This window comes from Pezoporus wallicus, unplaced genomic scaffold, assembly GCF_028554395.1.
Source record: "Pezoporus wallicus isolate ANWC-B61680 ecotype Strahan unplaced genomic scaffold, APGP_CSIRO_Pwel_v1 contig_7099, whole genome shotgun sequence".
In the NCBI taxonomy this organism is placed as follows: Eukaryota; Metazoa; Chordata; class Aves; order Psittaciformes; family Psittacidae; genus Pezoporus; species Pezoporus wallicus.
Genome location: NW_026634982.1, coordinates 15,080 through 41,757, shown reverse-complemented (window position 1 = coordinate 41,757; position 26,678 = coordinate 15,080). Strand labels below are relative to the sequence as shown.

Genomic DNA, 26,678 nt, shown 5'->3' with positions numbered 1-26,678 from the left:
TATCCCTAGAGATGAAATAGGAGAGGAAGATAAAGTCTTAGTATAGTTGTTTTACTATATTTGTGCAATTTGAAATACTAGACACACTAAAAGATTTTTAGTTTGACAGTACTGTGCTGACTACATGGATTTATCTCCATGTGGTACATTTCAAGTATCTCAGGCAGTTTGGCAGTGTGTCTGCAGGGTGTAAAAGCCAATCAAAAAGGAGAATAGACTGAGTTTTAACTAAGCTAAGTATTGAGTCTGCATCTGTCCCTTCTGCTTAATCATGAAGTGTTCAGCTAACACTTTTCAGGATGGTTCTGTTTTCTACGAAGTCAAAACTGTCTGATTCTTAATACTGCTTCATCATTCACCTACAAACTAGTCGCTTAACACCACAGCTCTTGGTAGCATGTGATTGCTGCAGTTTTTACTGCTGAGGCTCTTGGCTTTTGTTTAATTTTTGCAAAGGTTTTTGATGTTCATGCCTGAAACAATAAAACCTGAGGAACATACCTGCTGAAGCCTAAAACCACATGAAAATGAAGGATCATGTTAGCACGCATCTTTGACATTGCTCTTCTGCCTTTAAACAAAAAAATGCCATAACCTTGTTTGCTCAGCACTTGCAGTTGTCATGTTCCTGGTTTTGTGAGAGCCCTTGTGACCTTACAACAGATGAATGCAGACTCGCTTCTCATGAAACACTTGTGTAAATATTCATCTAGTTTAAATATTGAACAACAGAGGGCACCTTTCCTTCTTTCTAATAATGCAGCTATCTCCTCCCTCTTTTTTCTTTAAAACTCCTAAGTGACTCTAAATCCTGAGCATTCCTGAATGCCATTGTGTTCAGTGGTGATTGTTTTTGCTAACCGTGCGAATAAATACTACACAGAAGTATGGTAATGGTTTGATCACATTACAGCCAGTCATGCCTTTCTACCTCTGTAACTGGAAAGGGACTGGTAGCGCTACACGGTCCTAACTCAGTCATGTGGATAAAATATCAAAAGCACAGAAAGTAAGATCCCATCACAAATGCAAGTAACAGAAGCTGCTTCTCTAGAGACCCAAGTAATGCAAACATCACCACAGCTTCAAGCTCCTGTAAACCTTAAATTAGGTGGATAGATGTCTGGCCATATGGACAGAAGAGCAGAACCACCTTCTCCCTTCTTAAATCCAAGCCCCTAAAAATTACTTGCTGCAAACCAAAGATAATTTCCAAGGGTGGCACAAAGCGCAGTGAGGTAGCTGGGAAAAACTAAGGCTTGCTGTGGCTTGTAACTAGCATAAGTGGGTTTGACAACGCAAGGGCATGCTGCTCTGAAGGAGCTAGGCAGGTTCCTGCAGTCCTGTCACCTGGATCATTGCATAAGGCTCGAAGAGCGGTGCGTGCCCCACCGGTTTGTTTCCTTCTCCTTTCCCTGAGGCAGCAAGAGTAGGATCTGCCATCCCAACCCTGCAAAAACTGCTGCTCTCATGGCATTTGCTTTCTTGCTCCCTTACTTTTGGTTGTATTATGAGTCATGATAAGGAGTCTTGTTTGTTTTGTATTGAGAGGAGTGGGGGAACAGTGAGAGTGATGCAGGAGGAGGAGGGGTAAATTCTTTTGCAGAATACAAATTCCGGGCATTTATTAGGGATTAAACTGTTGTTTAATCATGTAGCTTGTACACAGCTACATGATAAACTTAGAGCAGTGAATTGCATGTAACTATTACGGTCCAGCCTGACCTGTTAGCTTGCAAGAAAATGCCCAGTATGAAAAATACCTTAATGAAATCATATTAGGCCAAATTATCCATGGCTTTGGGGATATGTAAGCCAAAGTAGTATCTTTTACTATCTAAATTGAGGTAGTTGGAAAAAATGAACAAGCTTCCAGGGATTTTTGTGAAACATACTAGAAATTAATTTCAGTCCCAGGGCAGAAGCAGTATTGAACAGTCATGTACAAAGGAAAATTAGTGCATTGAGAGAGGGGCGAGGACAATGAAAATTGTACCAGTCCCCTATACAAAGACTCATCTATGCAGCCAGACACACAGAGAGAAGTTAACTACACTTACCTGAGAAAGGAAAGATTGAAGAAAGCTAATGGGCAGAAAACAGCAGATTACTATAACTATACTAACTATAGTTACTAGCTGTAGTTGCATTAGGTACTCAAATGAACCTTCTCAGGCTGCTTTGAAACTACGGATCAAATTTACCCCTCAGGAAGACAAATTTGCTTCTTCCCTGGAATGCTTTTGGATATATGCAGGTGTCAGCAAGAGCACAGTCTGGGTCTTGCCATTTCAAACAGTAGGAGTTTGTAGGATATGAACTGATAACAGTTCATGGGGAAAAATACTACACCTGCTTGTGCACCTTTCACAGCAACATCTGTCCAGTCTTAGGAGTGTCAGTTTATTTATCATTACACTCTTTAATTAGAGTTTATGATAGGCTATGAATGTGGATGCAAAGTACAAACCCCGTGCCCTGCAGGGCGCCAGTTTCAAGCTGTCAAACCCAGGTGTCCTGTTTTCTTTCTAATTACTCGGTAGATCTCCTTCATTAAGGGCAGTCTTTTTTCTTGATGCAAATTGCCATTGAAAGGACTCAATTACACAACCTGTGCTCAGACAAAGCAGGCATGGCCTGGATTTCATCAGGCTTAGCTGCTTTGCACCAGCTGAGCATTTTGTCCACTGTTTTCCCCAGGCCCAGGTAGAAAATCAGCAAGTCCTCTGCCCAAGGAAGGCAGAGGACTCTTCAGCTACATTGTGAGTTATCCATAATGTTCTTCAAGCTGCAGTTTTCAATCTTGGCTGCCTGAAGCCAGGTACTTAAATGACAGGGAACTGAATAGGAGCTGCAGGTGGCAAGTACATCTGAAAGTCAGGCTTTTAATTAAGTCTCTAAATATGAATTTCAGTGCCTGCATTTGAAATTTTACTACAGAATATGTTCAGGTGTATTGTACAGCATGGCATGAGCTAAATCGTTTATGAACAGCTCTAATAATAGATGACTGAAAACCTAATTTCTTACATTAAGAAAGATGCTTCTATAGGAGGTAATTTCAGTGAATTTCTAAAATCATAATGAATTTCTGTAAGTGCTTGCAATTAAATTATATGTCTCGTTTGCATTCTTGTGGGTGAGAAAACTACTCATCTTTGTTATGTTTTCTTCTTCAGCAGCTGTAGCGCTTGTAGGGTTACCACATTACTCAATTATAATCTTATAATTACATGTTAGAATATTAATGGAGTTTGTAATGGCTTTTTTCCTTTCTGTGCTAGGCTATCAAGAAATCTATTGATGAAAACCCACTCTAATTTTCAGTTATTAAATGAGCATAATTAAGAAGGCAAGGCCAAAGAAAAGAGTTGTTAGCAGTTATCTCCACGTGGAGCTGTTATTTCCATGTACTTTGTAGCAACGGGGGGGATTTCATGGAGAAGAACTGAAAGGACACAGAATCTTTGCTGTATAAAAAGCTCAGGGCTGTGCTGTTTCTGGAATCCTGCATCTCCCCAAGACAGATACACCTTGAATGGTAAAAGTAAAAGCTCTCTCACATCTAAGCAAGGATGAAGAACAGCTGTATAGAAGAAACTGTTCCATGTGTTATGGGATCAGTTCAGTATTTTCACCACCACTGAGTGTGTAACATTGAAGAAATGTGTAAATATAATAATTGTATTTACTGCAAAGCAGGTTATTTTGCTTACATACCAGCCTATGACTTTGATACTACTTGGCTTTACCTGTAAAAATAAGAGGTAGGTAATTAAGATGAATTTAAATGCTGCAGTAATCGGTGTGGCAACTAATTTTTAAGAGCTATAAATCATAGCCCCTTTGTTGAACATTTTGGCTGATTTACACAAAATTTGAGGAGGTGTAGGAACTTAAAAACAAATCAGTTAATGGAGGGCACCTCAACTAGCAGGAGGAAATTATTTTCAAAGAGCTAAGCAGGATGCATCTCCTAGACAACCAGGTGAAGGAAACATTATTGCTCTCTCTCTTTTTCTGTCCTAATAAATATTTAATTTAGTTCAAGCTTCAGCAGGATTCATTAGAGAAAAACTATCAGAATGCTCTCTGGTTTGCTTTCTTAAACATCAGGGTCCAAATGTATGCTTTGTCTTGGATGCAACGGTTTGAGTGTCATACCAGAGAGGATCCCCAGGCTGATTTATTGGGCTCTATGGGATTAGGAATGCTGAGCTTGTGCATAGGGCCAGTGGTGTGCTGGGAAAATATTTCAGTGCCCCAAGTAGCTTTTTTCACCTTCCTGTATTACAGATTAAGTGCTGAAACACCTTTCTGCAGCTCCGTCTGCTCTCCCTGATGCTGTTATTCACCATGGCTGCCTGCTGATCCTTCCAGTGGCTGTTTCCCGTGGGAACTGCTTTTCTAGCAGGGTCAGTGGCTGCCAACCCCTGCTGCTGCCTGCAGCTCGAGCTTCACAGGGTATTTGCCATACTCCTCTTTTTACCCCAATATTGATATGATCCAGCATGCTACAGCCTCAGGACCTGCCCATGTGGTGGCACTGCAAATACCCTGCTGCAAAAGTGGAGGCACTTAAGGTATGAAAAGATGTGAGTTTCATGGATTTTAGCAGATGAGTATTCTTTGTCTGAGGCTTCATGTTGGCATTAGTTACTGATTTATTTCTATTATTTTCCAGCACATAAACATGCACTGTCATGAAGCACATAAGATTTTTTTTATCTGCAAGGCTTTCAAACTGGGATCTGCAAAGCTAGAAAGGCTTCAGTGTGTGCCTGACTTTATGTCCCAGTAAGCAGAAAAAACAGGCATCTCAAGCACATGTGCAAGTCTCTGCAGGATTTGGGCCTCAATTCTCATATTTCTGGTGGTATCAGAGGAGCATGTAGCAAAGGAATATGATTAAAAAATGAGTATAAATGTGAAAAAGATGTAGTGTGATTACTTACTGCATTTTTAATTATGCTGCAGGTAGGCAGGTCAATGAACAGCTCAGTTCTCAATGTTCAGCAGCAGTAATGGTCACAGAAAGGCTTCTGTGTGTGCATATTTACTGCCATTCACCCTCACGGTTTCTTTAGTGTGGAATCACTGTTCATCCTGAAGGGATCCTAAAAGCCAGACATTTGAAGATAATGTCGGCTGGGGGTTTCCTCAGCTCGTTTCACACACACCGGGTTGCAGTGTAAATATCTAACTTAGGTACTGCCAGCTGTGCAGTCCCAGCAGGACAGAAGGTAGCTTGTTTTACCTTGGAGGCAAACTGTGAAAAACATCGATTTTGTACTCTCAAGACTGATCTAGATACTTTTTAAATGAAAATGTTATCCATGGCCTGTTTCACAGAGCAGAAAATGAATGTTAAAATATCGCCGTCATACCAGTAAAGGATTTATATTCAAATTACCCCAGACAGATATGCAAAGTTGCAAATATTGCATGAAAAGCTGCCAAGGACTAATGCCCTATTTTTAGGAAGTTAAGCATAGAGATATGAATAAAATTGTGATTTGCATTTGAAATTCCCGAGAAAACAGAAGCTGGCTAAAAATGTAGGCCATAATTTAAGTGTCAAAAGTGCCATGAGCAACTGATGTGTTTTGCTATTTCATAGCAATCTGGATGCATACAAATCAGGTTTAGACCTTAATACTAGGAAGTCTTTTTGATGAATTACATGGTAACCCCCTCAAAATTAACAGCATGCTGGAACTGTTTGTTAGTATAAACCATAATTTTTGTCCACTGCTCAGTACCTAATGGCTGTTTCCATCTTATTTTCAATCTCTATTCAGGCAGGTGGGAGGTCTTCTGCTCAAGGTGAGCATGTAATGACATCTGTTGTGGCTGGAATCACTAGTGAGAGGCAATTTCAGGCAGAAATCCTGCTAGCTACCTGGGAGCAGTTTAGTGAAAGGGTATTTTTTTTCCTGTTGGGAGTGTAATTTTTTCAGTCTATGAATGAGTGGAAAGAGTTCCAGGTTACAGTAACCAGTGAAATAAGCATATTCAGCTATTCATAATCTGACCAATGTCAAAAGTTGTTTGTGAGTGGACCAGAATATCCTCTGCAGTGGTTGTGCTCTGGCAGGAGAGCCACAAAGCCAAAATGATTAGAAATGAAACTGCCCAGTTACTTCAGCAGCAAAGTCCTAAAGACACCTTTGCCCAATGAGCACCACCAATGTCTGCTCTGGTAGCCAGGGTCAGCCAGGTGGTTACTAGCTTGCATCATGTTCATCCTTTCCTCTCTCTACTGGATTAATCTTTTACAGACCACTGCAGTAGATACTGGAGGCAGTATTTATTTCAGAGAGACATTCCTTGTAATATTCTGCTCTGCTTTGAAGGTTAATAAAAATCTAAGCGTTTGTCTGCCATTGAGTCCATGCTGTGCCTGTGGTTCAGGCCTATTAACCTGCACTGAGGGTTTATATTCCATCACAGCCTACATGTGTACCTTGAGTTTGTGGGAGAAGAATATACTTGCTTATGTCAGAGGCTGCTAGAGAGTAAATGATAACCTACTAATCTTGATTGTTTCCCGAAAGTATTAAGTAATAAAATATCAGGACCACAAGACAGCTTTAAGCTATGTAAATGTCTTGCTTTTCTTTCTATTGCTCTTAGCGTATAAAGAGGGGAATTCAAGGTTTTTGAGATCTGGCATTTGGGATCACAGCCACAACAAACAGTTTAGTTTCAGACTGAGAAACCTAACTCAAACTGTGTATAGTAAGAAGAAACACAAACACAGGGCTAGTGTACACAACTTAAACTCTACCAAACTGGATTTCTCTCTTAATTAACCTTCACCTGACACGGTCTTTGAGTATTGTTTTCCAAGTTGGATTTTCAGCCTCACTGAAGTCTTTAAACTTGTTCCTCCCATTAAGTCAATATCAACTGGTTTAGATGCAGAGCTGGCTTCTCCAGTTACGAAGACAATGTTTACTAAATTTCTTCTTTTGATGGGTTTATTTTAAATTATTTACCTTGTCACATTCCTACAGATTAGAAACCTTTTGTCTGTGATTTTTTTTTTTTTGTTCTTTTTAAGGTCAACTAAGCAGAATTTCATGTGTCAGTAAAAGGTTTGCCTCCATATTTTGCACTACTTCTCTGGGGGGTGCAAATACTTATAGAGAAGAGATTGTGCACATGAGAATAAGAAAGGGGATTATGGTTATGCAGGCAGGATAAGGTATATGGCACTTACCACAAGATAGGAGTGAATTTGGGCACTTGTAGAGAATCTGATGTTCTTTTGGTTTTCACCTTGATATTTTTGCACCAGCCAAGGAGTGTAAATGTAAAGTTTAACAAAACTTAAAGAACCAAAGCTTTGACAGTTAATGCAGATTGACTTTCTTTTATCCCTCCGCCTTCAGAAAAGATCTTTGGCATTCCAAAGCTCTCATTGAGAGGTAAGCTGGTGTTAGATGATAGCCATGGAAGGCAAGGTAGGCTCTGCCGTAGCCAGCTGTGGGCATGTCTTAGTCTGAAGCAGCTGTGGAGCTGATTAAGCCTTAAGTGGTTAAACAACATCGCATACACCATGAGGTTAGAATGTGCACACTGGTGGCCACTGCAGAATAGCAGCAGTTGTGTGCCTTGCTGAGGCCAGAGTTGCTCATGCTTTTCTCCAGGACAAACCTGCATGCAAGAAGGAATGGTGGGGAGAGTATAAGCATCATTCTGTGGTGGAGCAACAGAGAGTGAGGGTTGAATTCAACATCTTTGTTGGTGACATAGACAGTGGGATTGAGTGCGCCCTCAGATGACACCAAGCTGTGTGGTTCGGTTGATACGCTGGAGGGAAGGAATGCCATCCAGAGGGACCTTGACATGCTTGTGAGGTGGGCTGATGCCAACCTCACGAAGTTTAACCATGCCAAGTGCAAGGTCCTACACCTGGGTCGGAGCAATCCCAGGCACAGCTACAGGTTGGGCAGAGAAGAGATTCAGAGCAGCCCTGCGGAGAAGGACTTGGGGGTGTTGAGAAAATGAATATGAGCCGGCTTCAGTGTGTGCTCGCAGCCCAGAAAGCCAACCGTATCCTGGGCTGCATCAAAAGGAGCGTGACCAGCAGGTCGAAGGAGGTGATCCTGCCCCTTTACTTTGCTCTTGTGAGATCCCACTTGGAGTATTGTGTGCAGTTCTGGTGTCCTCAACATAAAAAGGACATGGAACTGTTGGAACAAGTCCAGAGGAGGGCCACAGGGATGATCAGGGGACTGGAGCACCTCCCATATGAAGATAGGCTGAGAAAGTTGGGGCTGTTCAGCCTGGAGAAGAGAAGGCGTGGAGACCTCATAGCAGCCTTCCAGTATCTGAAGGGGGCCTATAGGGATGCTGGGGATGGATTCTTCATTAGGGACTGTAGTGATAGGACAAGGGGTAATGGGTTAAAACTTAAACAGGGGAAGTTTAGATTGGATATAAGGAAGAAATTCTTTCCTGTTAGGGTGGTGAGGCACTGGAATGGGTTGCCCAGGGAAGCTGTGACTGCTCCATCCCTGGCAGTGTTCAAGACCAGGCTGGATGAGGCTTTGGGTGATATGGTTTAGTGTGAGGTGTCCCTGCCCATGTCAGGGGGGTTGGAACTAGATGATCTTAAGGTCCTTTCCAACCCTAACTATTCTATGATTCTAAGATTGACACCTTAATCTGTCAATGACAGGTAAGGTGAAGTGATATGAAGTGTCTGTGGTTTGGAAATCAGCAGCTGTGAACAAAGATGCTAAAGCCAAAGAATGAAGATGAGGCATGGGTATCCTTTCAGGGCCCCTAATTATTCTTTAGATTATTTCTACTCTAAATAATCTTCAGCACTCCAGCAGTAAAGGATAATAATTGATGATTTTTAAAGTGGTTTCAAACCTGTGTGTGCACTTGTGTATTTATGAGAGGTGTGGTTTGAAGTTGCCAAGACGGTTGGACTGTGTAGCTAGGCTGTTTTGTATCCCCAAAAGAGCGCTGCTATTTTCAGGTGTGTAGGATGGATTTGTGGGTCTGAGTTCTTGGTAAGTTTGCGAGTCTAGGTTTCTAATGTCAGAGCAGCCCAGAGGAACCACCCCAGAGCTCTCAGTGTTCTGGATTGTAAGGTGTAAAGACCCAGTGGAGCAGCCTGAATGTCTGTATAGGGAGAATTATATGAGCAAGGTCCTGTGTATACACCTACCATGGGATTTGTGTGAAATGAAGAGTATATGTAGATAAGAGTCAGAAGACTCAATGTCTTTTAAACTGTTTCTTGGTTTAAGTCATCTTGCTGAAAAGCTTTGGGAGTGTTTGATTATAGTCTCAGCTGGCAGGATTTGTTTTCTTTTTATGCATCACATGAGGATTATCTGTACAATGGTGAGGTGCCCTGGAAAGCTGCAGCTCAGCCAGCCATATGCTTAGGTAATAATACAATCCAGTTCCAGCACAGCAGTTAGCTGTTGTTCAATACACACTTGGTAATCTTCATGTAAAATTATCAACTGTCGTACCCCCCACACATATGTGTGACTGTGTGTGGACTCAGCTGCAGCACAGAAGTTTGTCTTAGAAGGAGGAAGGACACCTTCTCTGGAAGGCATCTCTTTGGGGCAGAATTTAACTTCTTTTTTCAGCATAAATTGCTTTTTTAAGTACAGATTTTTCCCTTCTGTGCTCTGTGTCCTCCTCCAGTCTCTAAGACAAACTGCCTGAAATAAATACATGTTGGGAATGATGTAAGTTTTTCCTAGCAATGCAAAAGCATTGATGAACAAATCATCCATGAGTTTGGATTTAGACTGGATTACATGTAAACATAATGCAGTTTAATTAGTTACTGGAACAACCATTACAGTGTTTGGGTATTTATACTATAGCACCTACTCTCTCTTCACTGAATTTGTTCTTCTTTTGTTGAACAGGTTTTAGGGAGCAAGCCAGAGCTTCCCGAGTGTGATGATAATGAAGATGAGCTAGCCGATATTACAAACAGGAGAAGTGCTAAACTATATATGGTACGTAATTTATTTGCTTATTTAAGTTAGGTACACTCTACAGTATTCATGCATTCATTTGTTCCTCATGCATGGAGTTGTGGCTTCAGTTACAGAACTGCCTTCAGGTCAGTTGATTTGCAGCCAATGGACAAGTTTCTCAAGGGATGTCAATCAAGACAGCCCAGATAATTTCAGGAGAAAAAAAAAAAAGGATTATATCCTGTTTATTCAGGAAACAAGCTAAGCATCGCCTATGAGGCGCTCAGTTCAGGTCAAAGAAGAATTAGCTGGTCTTAAACTATATTTTGTGTCTTCTCGATTTTAACAGTGAGAGTTTTGGTAAGCATACGTGATTAAGTTATTCTTAACGAAGTTTGAAAGCTGAACAGTTGTGTTATATTTTATTGATAAATCCAAAGGAATTTGAACGTAAACCTTCTTTCTTTTCCAATGCCCTTTACTTCCTTCCTCACCTGCAACAGCTTAACACTGACTAGGACTGCGTCGCTGCCAGAAAAAAATTGAGTCCATTTAAATCAGTAGGAATTTCATGATTGTAGTCTGTAAAGCTAATTATTTCCCTCACATCATGCTAGGTGTACTGCTCTTCCCTAGAAGAGGCATGGAATTTGTTCTTCGAGCTAGCAGTACAATATCTTACCTGTATACAAAGCTACACTACTATTAAACAAAACAACAAAAAAAAAAAAAACCCAAACCAAACTATCCAAACTGTTTCCAGGCCTGTATTTTTATTTTATTATATTTTATTTTATTTTATTTTTTCCTATAGCTTCTCTTTCTTTCATATTCTCCCACTTGAGAAAAGAAGTAAGAAAGTACTTGGAAAAGGGGATAGCTATACAATAGCTATAAACACATATCTATAACAATAGCTATAAAACACATTATCCTCCCTCCTCCCAATAAGAAAAGATTATTTTATCCTGAAGACTGCACAAAGAGTATTTATTTTACAAGCCCTCATTAGCATGGAGGTCTGGACCTTTCTCTTCAGTATTTTGTGTTCTGGCTCAAGCAGTGAGGTTGCCTTTTGTGGCGGAAAAGTCTTTCACTGGCATACAATGTACTTTTTTGTCTTCACCACAGTCACCTAAGAGCAAGGATTTGATCAACAAGTGGCAACACTGACAGAACTAAGTGCTGCTGTATCCCCATGTGTATGACCTTTTAGGTGCCATATACAGTAGCTTTGAGGCTGCTGTGAAGTATGAGAGATGGTGAGTCCCTTCCTCTGCAGCTACTGCATCCCACAGGCTTCAGTAGGATAAAGCCACCTCTCTCCCTGCCTATAGCATGGTTCTTCCCCTACCCACATGTGGTGCAGAGGTTTACAAGAAGCCTGTATGAGGTGATCGTTACAAGCCATTTTTAAGTCCTTGTGGTCTATGTGCTGTGTTTAGTTCCCATTAATCATTCCATTCTTGCCAAAAAATCTGGCACATATTTAAATTTGTAGGAAGGTTTGGGGCTGGAGGAAGAGAAAAGCCTGCAGGTATGATCAGGACCACTGTAGTAAGACAAGACTAAAGAAAAATGCTTGCAGTAAATTTTGGAATCCTAGGAGCTCTCAGAAAATTCTGTGAATATTTAATAAATTCCTCTAACCATACCTGTCCTGCTAATGGAGCTCTGTTAGCTAAATTTAAATGTGCTGCAATAAAACAGCAAGTGTCAAAGTCAGGAGGCAGGCCTACAGTAAGCCTCACGATAGTTATAATAGTTGATTTTTATTTGTTGTATGCAGTTGCAGTTGCCATCTTGTGCTTCCATAACACATAAGGTAAGATATAGTGGTATATTTATAATTTATACTTACTAATTAAAAGGAAATAAAGACTTCTAGAAAAGTTATTACAAGAGTCGTAATCACTTCTTTTAAGTAGTAATAATTGGTCTTTTCACCATACAGGACAGAATTTTAGAAGGTTTTAAAAATCTACATGAACGTACAGTAGTTGTGGAGATTACGAAACAGATTCTGTAACAAGTCTTATATTACAATTTCCAGTTAGCAAATTATATATTGTAAATATAGGTATTTATTGTTATTAACAGTGTAGGAGTATTTTGTTACAATTTCAAATGTTCAGCATGTATGTGTACTTCTGGCTTCATGCAGGTTGCTTGGTAGCAGAAGATGACACTTAGGGACTCCACTAGTTCAGCTGAGCATATAGGAGAGGCTGGAGAAAATACAGATTTTTAACTGTCAGGTGTTCACTGAAGGAGCAGTTGAATTGCAAGGGGAAATAAACAGATTTCTTTTAAGAAGTTGTTAGACAGGAATCCAACCAACTCACTAAAATTAATACTACATCTCCCTCTATTGGATGTAAGATGAAATGAAACAGAAGTATCATCAGCCTGCCTTACTTTCCAGCAGCACACAAATTTCATCTAGCCATTTATATAGGAATGGCAGCTGATCATTATAGTAATTTTGGGAGCCAAAATTAACTTGGAAATAAAAGTCAGAGTTGCTCTAAATTTGAAATGTTTGCTTCTTAGGTGTCAGATGCAAGTGGATCCATGAAAGTGTCCCTGGTAGCAGAGGAAAACCCCTTCTCCATGGCTATGCTTTTGTCTGAGGAGTGTTTCATTTTGGACAATGGTGCTGCAAGGAAGATCTTTGTGTGGAAAGGTAAGAGATCACTTCTCTTGCAAATGCAGAAGCTACACAGATATATCTAAGGAGTCGACACAACACCCTGGGGACACTAGCAATAATTTAATATTGGCTGGACACAGCACCCTGCACACAGTCTTCCTTGGTGTAGGTGCAGTTCCTTGGTGGACACAGATTGCTCATTTGGGTAACAGCCTCCAGATTAAGTCTTGTCTAAGGATCCTTGTCTAAGGAGGTACTTGTAAGCCTGGGTGCCTAAGTGCTTATCTAAGTGGCAGTTACAAAGCAAACGTAAAGAATTCTACAAATTCTATATACTGTTATCAAATCCCTATCTTCTGGAACAAAATCTGGACACATAAATTTTGATAATGGATGGATTCCATACATTGCTCCACAGAAGTGTGAAATTGCAAGATGAGTGTCTCAGGCATCAACTAAAAGCATAAGCTTGCATATACTTTGATGCTTCTTTTTGTCTTGTGAATATTTCTCTGCAGTATCATGAATGCTTGTAGGAGTGTCTGAAGTTACTTTGACTGAACATTTCCCAGGAGAATACTACTAATGAGGAATTAGGTCTGTACACCTTGTAGCTGGATTGTTGTGGTGCTGCCATTGCCTCCAGTGCTGAGTATCTCCCCTTTTTCATCTGAGGCACTGTATTAATTATTCTGTGGCATTTGCAGGTTTTTTTATTTTTGTTGAAACTTCATTTGCAGTTAAGGAAGCATCCTTTAAGTGAGAATATTTTGGGAGCATTATGCTCAGATGGCCTAACGTCTACTTGATCCCTGGTTTTTACTCTCTACCTGACAGCTTCAAGAAGAACCAAGCCAATAGGATCAGGCATAAAATAAATAAAATACTATTTAGGCCCTTTGAATGTGAACCTATTTGCTCCTCCGTGCATCCTCACTGTGCTACTGTTGGTAAAAATAATGTGTAACAATAATGACTCACATTAGTCTATGAGTCTCACCCTTTCACTGGGAGGCTGCAGTTATCATCTCTGCTGGAAATCTTCAGACCACTAAGCTGAGGAGTGTGAATTGCTTTTCTAATAATCTCATTCAGAATGGAATACAATGAATAGCTCATAAGAGCATCTTATTAGACTAAGAGGTCTTTGCAGTATAGTAATTGACAGCCAGCTGGGACACAGACCTGATAGACAATATCATCCCACAGAGGTTTCCCCAGATGTCTGACACTGAGCAAGGCTGAAAAAGGAGCAATGGGTTGGGAAGGGCAGTGGAAATTGCACAACCCAGCCAGACAAAGTGGGAGTTGCCTCTACTCAGACTGTGGCAGTGCCTAAAGAGGTAAAGGCAGTTCTGGACAGCAGCTTTATTTACCACATTGCAGCCCAGTAAGGAGCATATTCAGAGAAAAGCACCGGGGTGTTCTTGTACCTTGAAACCAAGCAGATATTATGAACAGCATTATTTTGGTAGAGGCCCACACTAGAAGAAAAAAATAATTATAATGTCCCCATTTTTATTTTTATTTTAGCTGTTTCCAAAGCCGCTGTTTTGGCCATTCAGCTTACATGTGAGTCTTCTTGCTCATGCTATGTCCAGCATTTGTGTTTGTTCAAGGCTGAGGCAAGAGCAATGTCAGATAGAACCTGGCTCAAGGGCATCTTGTTTTTGCAGGATCTGTGAGCTCATTACGCTTTCCCATGTATTGTTATCCTTCTGTTTTAACCAGGCAAAGATGCTAACCCACAAGAGAGGAAAGCTGCCATGAAGAATGCTGAACAATTCATACAGCAGATGAATTATCCTGCCAACACACAGGTGCGATCTAGTTATAAGATGATACCAGGAAAACATGAGCTCTGTTCAAAACTTTGGTTTTAAATCAGCAAAAAATATTTTAAGGGCTGGTAAGACATAAGGGCAATATTTCACTAACAAGTAACTCAGAAAAGTTTCTGTTTGAGTAACTGTGTCAGTTTTGTTTTCCTTCCATTTCATGTGTCTTGCTTCATTTCAGATTCAAGTCTTTCCAGAAGGAGGTGAAACGCCAATTTTCAAACAATTTTTTAAAGACTGGAAGGATAAAGATCAAAGTGATGGCTTTGGCAAAGTGTATGTCACAGAGAGAGTGGCTAAAATTGAGCAGGTTGAATTTGATGCTACCAAGTTACATGAGTCTCCTCAAATGGCTGCCCAGCACAACATGGTAGATGATGGTTCAGGGAAAGTAGAGGTAATTTTTGTGTTGTGTTAAACTGTATCCCACCTACCCAGTGTAGTTTGTTAAGTGTAATGGGATAGGCTGCTACACTATGTTTTCCCATTTACACTGTTGTATAGAGTAATGCTACATTAGTGGCAGTGGTACTTCTATCATCAGAAAAGATACTTGGAAGTAGAAATTGAATCTCTACACAATACCTGTTAAAGATGTACTTTGAATATGATCCTTAGCCTAAGGAAAGACTTCTGGCTTATATCAGCTTGAAATCTGGAATGGGAAGACTTGCCCTTGGAGTCAAAAAATTCAATTCTGTGTCTTTATGTATGTATCCAGTCTGCTTTCTAGAAGAACCTTCTTTGTCCCTATTGTGTTTCTCAGGTAGCCTGGATTTGGAGAGAAAAAATGACTGTACAGTCTTTCTAAATCTATCCATATCCCACTGCAGGAATATCTTTGGATTACACAGGGCTGGTTTGCCATTTTAGCAACACAGCCTCTTGAATACAGGCCTGCATGTTAGGATTACAGAAGAAAAAGAAGAGATAAATACCTACTGTCTCATTGCTATGTTTTCTAGGTTTCTAACATCATACTTCAGATGGTCTGTAGGCTTAAGCCAAAGCAGCTTTGATCTGCAGCATTTTTTGATTTTTAATTTTAGTAGTATGTTTTTGGAGAACAGTTGTTAACTGAACTGGGCTGTAATGAATCAAATAGGAAGAAATCTGCATAACAGTGTGCTCTCTGACTGCAGTGTGTCTCTCCCAAATGATATGGTAGTACTGTGATGAATCACAGTGTTGTGCCATTCATGTCATATTGTCATCTTAAGATCTTAAAGTAAGTTCAACATAGCATTATGAGATGATCATGTGGCATTAAAGCATCAGACAAAGAAAAGTGTACTGCATTGGCTTGTTGATGGTCTTTATTCATTCATTAAGTGGGTGCAGGGTGTATAGATCTACTTCATGAAGAATCCTTCCTGGTTTTATTCCATAACACTTGGGAACAGAAACAAAGATCACTCAAAGGGATGACACAGTGAATTGCTTCTTGCAGAGTCTCAGGATGAAGTGCAGCATACTCCAGTGATATCTCTGTTTCCCCAGATCTGGCGTGTGGAAAGCAGTGGCAGGGTTCCTGTGGGACCTGAGACTTACGGACAGTTCTATGGTGGCGACTGCTACATTATCCTCTACACTTACCCTAAAGGACAGATCATCTACACATGGTGTGTTTGGCTGGCTTTGCACAAACCTCCAGAATGTGGATATTATTTTATGCTAACTTTATGTCCTTTTCAGTAGAACCACATGTAAATGCAAGGTTGTTTACTGTGCATTTGTTGTGCACTATAAGCTCTGGATCATTTTGAAACTGGACTTAACCACTGTCTTTGTCTTTCTCTCTTAGGCAAGGAGCCCATGCTACAAAAGATGAACTGACTGCGTCTGCATTTCTGACTGTTCAGCTGGATCAGTTATTGAATGGTCAAGCTGTGCAGGTTAGTGTCTTTTGGATAAAATTCAATACAGCATGCAAAATATAACAATTTCTATAAGAACTGAAAGGAGGAGGTAGTGTTTGAAGACTGGGAAAGTTAGCTGCTCGTGATCTGTATAAGCCAAACACCATGGGCTCCTTTTAAAGTCACTGGAGGTTCCCCATTTGAATCATTCTTTCTGAATGTAGATATTCAGAAGAACACAGCCTAAAACTGCCTTTTCTTTCCTTTGACTTTCACTGTCTAAAAATTAGGTTTTAGTCCTGCCTAGACTTACAGATGCTGTACATGGTCAACAGAGACCAGATAACATCCTCCCAGAGCAGAGCATCTCCCGTGAAGCAGGTGTCTTAACAGGGTGATACCCCTGTGGGAGCTCCCCTGTCTCCTTTTGATTATGGAGGAAGCAGTCATGGTTAGCCCAGACAGGACACCTGACTTTTAGTGGGCCAAAACTGGGAGATATGAAAGCCACATGATGCTGAGCAGCCTGGTCTAGTGGAAGGTGTCCCAGCCCATGGCAGGGGGTTTGGAACTAGATGATCTTTAAGGTCCCTTCCAAACCTCAGCATTCTATGGTTCTATGATATGATGAACTGTGTGTCAGCATCTGGCTTGTGCCTGCCTTACTGAGGAACATAACTTGGGTTTTCCCATCCTGTAGTGCTTGCAGCTCCATGAAAGCAGGATACACACCCTCACTTGCAGAAGTGGGGTGTGCAAGGCAAGGTGCAGGACACTGATAGCTAACAGGTGTGAGGAGATAAGCTAGTCCTAACATGACTAGGGTGTGTGATGTTCTTTCATCACTACTGAGGAGTGGTGAGTAGGTGGAGAGGTGAGAGGTCTCCGCTTTTCACAGGAAAGCCAGAGCTGTAAGAGAACAAGGGACAGAGATTTTCTGGGCAGTCAGAGAGTTCTGTGATTGCCATTTTTTAATTACCAAAGTAAAAGGCTTCCCCCACCCACTAAGGTACAGTTACTCTAGATGGCAGACTATGCTTTTAACCATTAATCAGTAATGATTTATGATTGAAATTATATTAAGGAAGGATTAGAACACTTCTAAGCAATTACTGCTTGAAATATTCCTAACACATGTTCTATATTTGGACAGAGTCCAGCACAGTGTGGGCCAGCCTCATACCTAAGGCCAGTACTAATACTACAGTACCAATAATATTACTACTCTCAACTGCAATAGTAATGTGCTTAAAAACTCTTTATTAAAACTGAAGGAGATCCATCTCAGCGCAATGGACACGATACTTAAAAGCATTTTTAGCCTGAAATAAATTTAGGAATGTATATATGTGTGTATATATACATTCAAATATGTGTGCATTTGTATGCATGTACATGGCTACCTAGATTATATTGCCTGTGCTTAACGTCTGTATTAGCATTATTTGAAGAGTTTAAATGTACTACTTTGTGGTCACTAGATGGCATTACAGTACAAATGACTAAAAAAAGTCATTTCTCCCTATTTGTTTTGCAAGAGTGTTTCCTTCAGCTTTTTTTTTTGTTGGCTTGTTTTGTTTTGTTTGGTGATTAGTTTTTTTCCCCCATCTGTAAAATCCTGCTGCAGTTTGGCATACACACAAGTGTATGTGTTCCAGGGTATCCTCAACAGGCAGCTGTTGTGGTCTCTGCAGTAGAAACACTTGCTCCTGCTGCCCAGCATGACCACTGCTGTCCAGCTGCCTCAAGCCTCACCAGGCAGGGCTAAGGGGCTGGAGCTGTCCAATTCTCCTCTGTTGGGTATGCAGCATGCCTCGTTCCCTTTTTCCTCTTTCTTTCCAGGAGTGAAAGGCAGGTAGTCGTAGCCCTCCACCTTGACAGGTGGCACTGATACAAAGGAAGAATAAATAGTTGTCTACAAATGACTTTTATCATACGTTAACCTAAAAATATCTATTCTTCATAGCTCAATGTTTTTTTTTTGAGATTGAAATAACATCTTTTGCATCTCTAATATAAGTTCATTTTTGTCGTCTACGTTATCTGCAAGATAGATTTATGCTCATCTTTTTCACCCTCTTGCAGATAAAATACACATAGAAATAATGAACAGGATGAATACTCTTTCTGTTCTGCTTAAATACAAGGCACCTAAACTTCCACGATAGTTCTTCAGTCACTCTATAAAATGCTATGAAATGACAATTCTTTTGAAAAAGAGTGATTTTCTCATTACAGTAGATAGCAGCCATTTTAATCAGCTAAACGTTATGTTAGAAGGTTGAATCTTGTCTTTGTGTCAGCATGATTGACAAAAAAGTCTCACAAATGCTCTAACTTTAATGTGTCTGGAACTATATCTTTAGGTTTTCTCTGCTTGCCACTTCTCCCTCATGCTAACAAACTTCACGTTATTGGCTAACATCCCCCGCGCTATTCAACAAAGACCAAAAATAACTACCTGTGTCCTTTTGTTTCTTTTATTGCATTTCTTTATGTATGTACAGATCCGAGTCAGCCAAGGCAAAGAGCCTGCACATTTACTGAGCTTGTTCAAAAACAAACCACTTATTGTCTACAAGGATGGGACATCCAGGAACGAAGGTCAGAAACCTGCTCCACTGACACGACTCTTCCAAATCCGCAGGAACCTTGCAGCTATTACTAGGATTGCAGAGGTAAGGTCACCTGCTAGATAAATCAACTGTTCTCCATGGGAAATGGTATAGCTGCCATAGCCTCTCTGACTAATCTTGTTGGGTAGTCACATCTAGTAGGAATGCAGAATTCCAAATCAAATCCGCTGCCCTAAGTGACCAATCCATGTAATAAATCAAAGAGAATATGCTGTAACTTGGTGCAACCAATCTACAGCTTTCAGAGGAAACTGTAAGAAAACGTGTAGTGAAGAGTCAGCTGATAAAGAATAGATAAGAATCAGCAACCCTTATGAGACAGTTTTTCTCACTGCCAAACAGTCCTAAGTTTTGCCCTTCAAGCAGGCTCCCTGTCTCAGGTTAGGTTCTGTAACTTATATCAGTATAAACCTAGGGAAAATTTGAAGGAAAAAAGCATAGCTGATTAAGATCTATCTACACAGTTTATATAAGCATGCAAAATAGTGATTACCTTATTTGAAAATATGGAGAATTAAACAGGTTTGTTTTTTTTTGATCTAGGTTGATGTTGATGCAATGTCTCTAAACTCTAATGATGTCTTTGTTCTGAAACTGCCAAACAACTCTGGCTACACCTGGGTAGGAAAAGGCTCAAGCAAAGAAGAGGAACATGGAGCTCAATACATTGCCAGCATTCTTAATTGCCAGACTGCTAAGATTAATGAAGGCCAGGAACCTGGTTAGTATGAGGCCACAGGGTTGCTAATAGGTAGCTAAGAATACAGAGCACTGCATGGAAATACAGCCTAAATAGGGTTTTGTGATCATATATATTTTGTAGCCAGAACTATATGCTCACTTTTTCCATTTTAAAATCCAACCTGACATTTACTATGGAGATCCATCCAGAACTGGCCAATGCATGAGCAGTGTGATGCCCTGGAAGTCTGCAGGACAGTAGTAGGAGCTGCAGGGGAATGTGGTCCTTTCTTTACTGCAAGTGCCTAGGAGGGGAGAAGGACGTAGTGCATCGTTCTTTCTAAGTCTGCAAGTGATATTTTCATTACTATTTTGACAAACTGTGGGAAGAACTATAGGAAAATGTACTCATCTTTGAGACAGCACAGATATTGTTTGGGGATTCTTGAAATGTATCTAACAAGCTAAACCATCAAATATTAAATCCACTGCTGAATAAATTATATACTGTGTATTTCAGAGGAATTCTGGAAAGCACTGGGAGGTAAAAAAAAGTACCAGACGTCATCACAACTCTTGACAAAGGCTGAAGATCACCCCCCTCGCCTGTATGGTTGTTCTAACAAGACTGGTAGATTTATTGTGAGTATATGAGGGATACTTTCTTCTCTGTTTAATTGTATAGTTTCTGGTATATTTTGCTTTGGGAATCATCAGACATTAAATGAATCTGGGGATCTGGCTTAGTTAGCTGTGCTTAACAAGAGCTGGAGAATTGATATTTCATGCTTTAAATCAATCCAAATGCAATGGATGGACAGAATGATGAATAATGAAGAAGTCTGCACACAGAGCCTGCTCCAGCCAGGGACTTAGAGTCCTGCAGATGAAAAATGATGAGGTATTTGCCCAGTTGAAAGCAATAGTGTTCTGGCAGACCATTGCCAGACTGCTTTCACTGAGAAAGGTCAGTGCCTTGCCCCTTAATGTGTTTGATAGTGGTGGTGAGGAAATGTTCCTTGCCAAAAATCTCTAGCAGTCTGAATTTTTCCATAGAGATTTAAGACATGAAATTATGCGTCTGAGGTATAAACCTATGCTTAAGAGGTAGGAAGACCTAGTTCCTTAGCAGAAATACCTCAAAGTGGGCACTGTGTATTAAGCCTGTGATTCAGGCTTTATTACTATATTCTGGGAGGGCAACACTGTGTCACTCTCTGGCACAGTTCTACTAATTTTTAGGGAGGGGACATAGTTTGCCACCATCTCTACAGTCTCCTTAAAACACAGCCCATCCATTTGAAGAGGGATAAAACAAATAGGAACTTTTAATAAGGATTACTTTTTAATAAAAGTAGTGAAGTGTATTCTTCTAACAAGCTTCTAAAACACTCCTCTGAAATACAGGAACAAAGCTCTCTGTAAATAGTGCTCTGGCAGCTATGCACTTGTTTGGTTTTTGTTTTAAATTCCCTCCAAATTCTGTGAAATCCCCTCTTTCCTGAAGCATTTCTTTAGTTAACAGAATCATCACTGTTAGAGCTCACCAGAAGAGGTAGGTCAGATCACTCTGACCTGGCACTGTAACACAGGGTGGAGAAAAGGAGTGTCTTTTACACCATCTGCTCACCGTCTCTTCAGCACTCCTACATGACCAAGCATAGCCACACCCTTGACAGTCCTTTAAAAGTAGAGGGCTGACCACTAGCTACATTGCTATCTTTCCTTCTCACACAGAATGTGAGAAACTGCTTTCCTATCTGCCTGCACATCCTTGGAAGAAGCAAACAGTCTGCCTTTCCTCTGGGGACTAAGCCTTGAGATGCCTTAGTCAACTGTAATATCCCACTGTCAAGTGACTGGAAAACTTGCTTGGGTGTGTATTTCATCACTGAGCTCACCCTTTGCAGACCAGTGCAGTTTCTTTACCTTATTAATGAATGTAAGCTGCAGGAATACCTCAGCTGGGATCAGCTGATTGATTTGCTTGGTACAAGGTCCTCTATGGGAATTTCCCTGTCGCTGCCTTCTGTCAGACCTCAGTCCCAACTTAACAACAGTCAGAATTACAATGTAAACCTCTGCCCCTCTTGAGGATATCCTATCAATCCTGACAAACTTTGAGCTGATTTTATAGGATATGCAATTATGTGATCTGTTTCCTTTCAGAAAAACACCCTTGACACATTCATCAAATCAGTTTAGGGCTTGATCCTTTAGGAGCAAAAAGAATTGTGCAACAGCTTCTAGCCTTACCCTCTTAAAAGTATCTTTGGTCTGTGCAAAATCAGAAGATCTTGATAAATTATGAAAAAAAAAAAACAAAAACCAAACCAAAAACCCAAACCAAAGCATAATGTCCTTTTCAGATTGAGGAGGTCCCAGGAGAATTCACTCAGGACGATTTGGCTGAAGATGATGTTATGTTGCTGGATGCCTGGGAGCAGGTAAGCTGTGTCCTTGACCACTGCTTTTCATGGTAACGAGGATAATTTATTCCTTACCACTTAGATCATAAGATGGGAAGAAAAATAATCTTTTGAGAATGGAAGAGGGTATGTTTCCTTTAAATTATACCAAAGGGAGCTATATTTTTTGAGCTACATGATGTGCTAGGGTGAGCACACATGACTGATTTTCCAAGCATCATGTAGGATCATGGCAGGCACTCCCCATTAAAACCAATGGACACTGAAAGAGTATAAGCCCCTGAAAGGCTCTCAATAATGTTCTTCATTTTATCAATAAAGTTTATTGATTTTTAAAACAGAAAGTTATTGCATAAAAGGTATTCGGAAGCCACAAAATCCATTTAGCAGCAGCACCTACAAAAGGTATTATTAGAGAAGGGGACAAAGTCTAAACCCTTACACAGTTTTCTTCAGACAAACTGCATGGAGGTTGGCAAAAACAATCTGTCATTTTCACAGGTTCACTGAAAACTGAGACTGCTGAGAGCTTTTTAGATGACTTGTAAACTTACTTGGGGGTGCAATAAAGCACATCTGTTTCTTACAGTATATTCTCTACCCTTCCTCTTTCCTTGGAGGAAAGTGGGGAGGAAGCCACAGATCCCATACTTTATTTGTGTTCTTCAGCCTAATCCTTAAGGAAGAAAAGGCTGAGGTTTTTGGAAATGAGAAGGAATGTCCAAGGTTCATGTATAAAACAGTGATGGGACAAGGTGGGTGGAAGAGCTGGATGGAAAGTAGTTGGGACATAGTGACTCAGGTAAGAAGGAAGGAAGTCTGAGACACATAGGTGGTCTCCAAAAGGATCCTTGGCAGGAAAAAACCCCAACCAACCAACCAACTACGTGGGGACTGCAGACTGAGGCTTCTGATTTCCTTGCAAGACTAACTCTACCCTCTGAAATCTCACCACTTTTTTGACACTGGAAATATGGACCTTTATGCACTGTGGTGAAGGGAACTCTAATTACATTTTCTGTGGATTTTGGAGGATAGAACTACGATCTCTTGCACAAGGGAAAAAATAGTATCAGTTGTGGTTTGTGACAGCTGTATTTCTGTGCAGTCTTTTTATAGTGTATATTCTTTCTCCTGGTGGAATCAATTGTTTTGTACTTTACCTGCTGTACACAACATCCTTGTAACAACATGGGAGCTATCTCTTTCCTCTGCTTGCAGGTTTTTGTCTGGATTGGGAAGGATGCTAATGAAACTGAGCGACAGGAATCCGTTAAATCTGGTAAATCAAATCAATTTGGAAGAATTTTGAGTGAAGTAGCATCAATATTACTTAAAGAAGTGAAAAAGATGATTTAGAAGAAATCTAATTATGTTTACAGTGTTTAAAGGAGTTACTGAGCTTATTAGGATTTAATCCTGAAGAAAAATATTTTCTCCTTCAAATGTGCTTTAAAACTAATTTTATCTTTATTATCTGTAAGCATATGAAGGATAAAATTAATCAAGATAGTATTATTAGGCTGCAGAGCTTTTTAAAGAATATATAGGAGAGCTCCATGAAAAGAAACTGCACTGAGAAGAGAAAGAATTGAAAAGGAGATACCTATTGAGCTGTGCCCTACACTAATTTATACAGTCAAAGGCATGCCAATAAATCCTCAAGTCCTTCCCCTGCCACTGTTCACTGAATTTAAATTAGGAGGAGGAAATTCCAACTACAGAACAAAGCATGACAAGTCATATGGAATGCACCTCCTTGGAAAATCATATATTCTCTCTGGTGTGATTTCACATAGCTGAGCTCTTCTGACAAAGTTTGTGCTAAAAAACACTTGCAGGTATTTCCCTGGAGCATCTGGGGTTACCTGACTGTGTTTCTGATCTGTGTGGATGTCATGTTGTGATGTTAGGGGAAACTATACTGGCTTTTACATAAGCAAAGCAGGAATGAAGCTTGTGCATCTACACAGCACTAGCAGGTTTTTTTTTCTCCTATTCAGGAGCCAAAACCCAGGTGTATGGCAATGAACTGATCAAAGCAACAATCCCTCTGTTTCAACCTTGTGGAAAATTCCTTCACTGGCAGCTGGGAGAAATCAGCAATTACCTGAACATTTAATTGCCTTTGAAATAATTTAATTGAATACTGTGTTATAGTAGCCCTGGGTTCTTTCACTAGGGCTTTTAATGTGTTTCTTATACCAAAGGAATGAACTAATATATTATATGTTATATTTCCTCTCTGGTTTTAGCCAAACGCTATATTGAAACAGATCCTTCTGGCAGAGATAAGAGGACCTCCATTGTCATTGTGAAGCAGGGGCATGAACCCCCAACATTCACAGGCTGGTTCCTGGCATGGGACTCCAACAAGTGGAAGAACTGATCTATCCAAGGAGGCTCCAGCTTCAAGCCAAAGAATAATCAGAACCCAGTTACTTTCTGGCATCTTTAAGCATAAGCTTATGCAACAATACGACACCCCTGTTGATATGCTTTCCTGAGCTTTGGTGTCTTTCTGTGGATAAGGTAGAAATTGTTAGCACTGGAAAGGATAAATAATAATTGAAAACTCGTCAAATGGGGTGAGTGGAGGTTTTCTTGTAAATGTGGAAAGTGCTGCCAATGCTTTGTTTAAGCTATTGATTCTTCAAACAGAAACTGTGGGTTAGTTTATTTTAATGGGCTAAAATGGGCTACAATTTGCCTTCACTTGAAAATCTAAACTAATCTAAATTAATGTCACAGAAATTCCTTTAGATAGAGGTCAGCATAACAGTGTGCAGAATTTGGCCTGATAAAGCATTAATTCTACATCTTTTGCAAGGTTAGGACTAGACCTGGTTTACTTATTAGGCCAAAGTATTGCCACACTCAGGTAAAAGTTCAGATGATGCCTGATCCAGAGGGGGAGATGTGTCTTACAGGGGACAAATAAGGGGTGGGTATTTTGAGAAAGCTGTACTTGACATGTTTGTCTTTTTAGTACATATATATATTTGGAGCTTTGGACCTAATGGCTGTAAGAATATAAAGTCAACGAAGGGGATTTTTAGGGACTGTGTAGCTCATTATAGTGAATTTCTTTAGATTATCTCTGGGAACCACCTCCAGCTCCAGCAGGTCTTTTTAACCAAAGCTCTTAAACACATTCCTAGAGCACTAGTGCTTTTATGTGGAAGCAGAAGAAGTGAGAGCTTCAAAATACGTACTCTGCCTTAACCACACTGAACTTAAGCCATACTTTGTCTCAGTTGCCTTACTCAGCAGTACTCAGTACTTTTCCAGCATGCAGACTGCTCACCTTGTCAGGTGCAGGATGTGTTTCTAAGTACATCAAGCATGAGGAAAACCCTTGTTCCAATAGCGTTCCACATCCTGGGAATTTGGAGTGTGAGTACACACCGTAGAATATAGACTTTTCTCTCAGATAGTTTTTTGGCTTTTTTTATTCTGGTGAATTTAAGAGTACATTTTCAAAATGGTTTTTATTTGTAATTTAGTCAAAAGAGTCTACATAAGGACAAGTAGGAAAAAGATTCTGCTTAAAATCTTTAGCGCTGCTATAACTTACCCTATAATGCTTGTTTTAAACAACAGTTTGTACAGTTTTATATCATGTCAGTGTGGCTTATTAATGAAGGCATTTCAGTGGTTTTATTACTCTTGTAAGCTAGGGTGGAAAGTGAAATTTAAGACATTTTTGTATTTTAACATCATTGATTTTGAATCTGGGTAATGCAAAAGACTGAATTTAGTCTGAGCTTATAATCAATGACAAAAGAATTGTGAAGCTAAGAGATCAATTACAGGCATTTGTTAGCTTTAAACATTTGTCTAAATTTCTGCTTATATAACTGGGCTGTATCTGAGCACATTTTCATTTAAAATAAAATTACAAAAAGCAGTATTCTGTTTGCTAAGCTGATCTTCCTCTCTCTGACATCTCGTTGCTTCCATTGATACCTAGCAAAACTTCCTAAAAATCCCAGCAGGTACCTTCCTTTTTAGATGGACCATGCAATGAGAAGTTATTTGGTTTCACTTTGATGCTATTTTACCCAATGTAGTCTTAACTCTTCCCAACAACTACAAATGTACAAATGTGAGTGAAAATCATAGGACTGGGTGCTTGTTACCTTGGGATTTCACCTTTAAGAAAAACTACCAGTTGCTATAAAACTCTGGCTTTGTAACTTTCTGCTTGCAAAAATGATTGTCTATGAGAATATTTGATAAACCAGGTGGAAATAGGTGTATGTCTGTTTTTAAAGGATAGGTCTTACTTTATGTTTGTGAGAGTGGATAAGATGTCCTGCTGCTGCTGAAGGAACACAGACTTTTTCTGTTCCTCAGCTACTGCACTTCATGCAGCCACTGGGCAGCCTGTAATTATCTGATGGTTGTATTTGAGATATACATATGATTCTTCTCATTTTTTAAAAGAAACAGTTATAGTAGCTTCTTAATCAAGGATTAGACAAGATTTGCCCTCCTTGTACATAACCATCTTCTGGAACACTGTGGGCTCTGAACTGACGCAGTCTGCCAGCATATTCTGCAGCACTGTGAAAGACTTTTCAGTTCACTCACACAAGACAGAGAAGCTTT

General features: G+C 40.0%; 1 protein-coding gene across 2 annotated transcripts in view; it reads left to right on the top strand.

Moving 5' to 3' along the window:
• Positions 1-25,977, top strand: part of SCIN (scinderin) — a 47,647-nt gene extending 21,670 nt beyond the window's left edge. For both annotated transcript variants that reach the window (XM_057429211.1, XM_057421060.1), the window contains exons 5-16: positions 9,915-10,007; positions 12,522-12,654; positions 14,353-14,441; positions 14,641-14,856; positions 15,960-16,081; positions 16,264-16,354; positions 18,826-18,996; positions 19,498-19,675; positions 20,156-20,277; positions 22,005-22,082; positions 23,286-23,346; positions 24,320-25,977. In XM_057429211.1, coding sequence (XP_057285194.1) covers positions 9,915-10,007; positions 12,522-12,654; positions 14,353-14,441; positions 14,641-14,856; positions 15,960-16,081; positions 16,264-16,354; positions 18,826-18,996; positions 19,498-19,675; positions 20,156-20,277; positions 22,005-22,082; positions 23,286-23,346; positions 24,320-24,453 — 1,488 coding nt within the window. In that variant the 3' untranslated portion in view covers positions 24,454-25,977. The remainder of the gene's footprint in view (positions 1-9,914; positions 10,008-12,521; positions 12,655-14,352; positions 14,442-14,640; positions 14,857-15,959; positions 16,082-16,263; positions 16,355-18,825; positions 18,997-19,497; positions 19,676-20,155; positions 20,278-22,004; positions 22,083-23,285; positions 23,347-24,319) is intronic.
• The last annotated feature ends 701 nt before the right edge of the window (positions 25,978-26,678 follow it).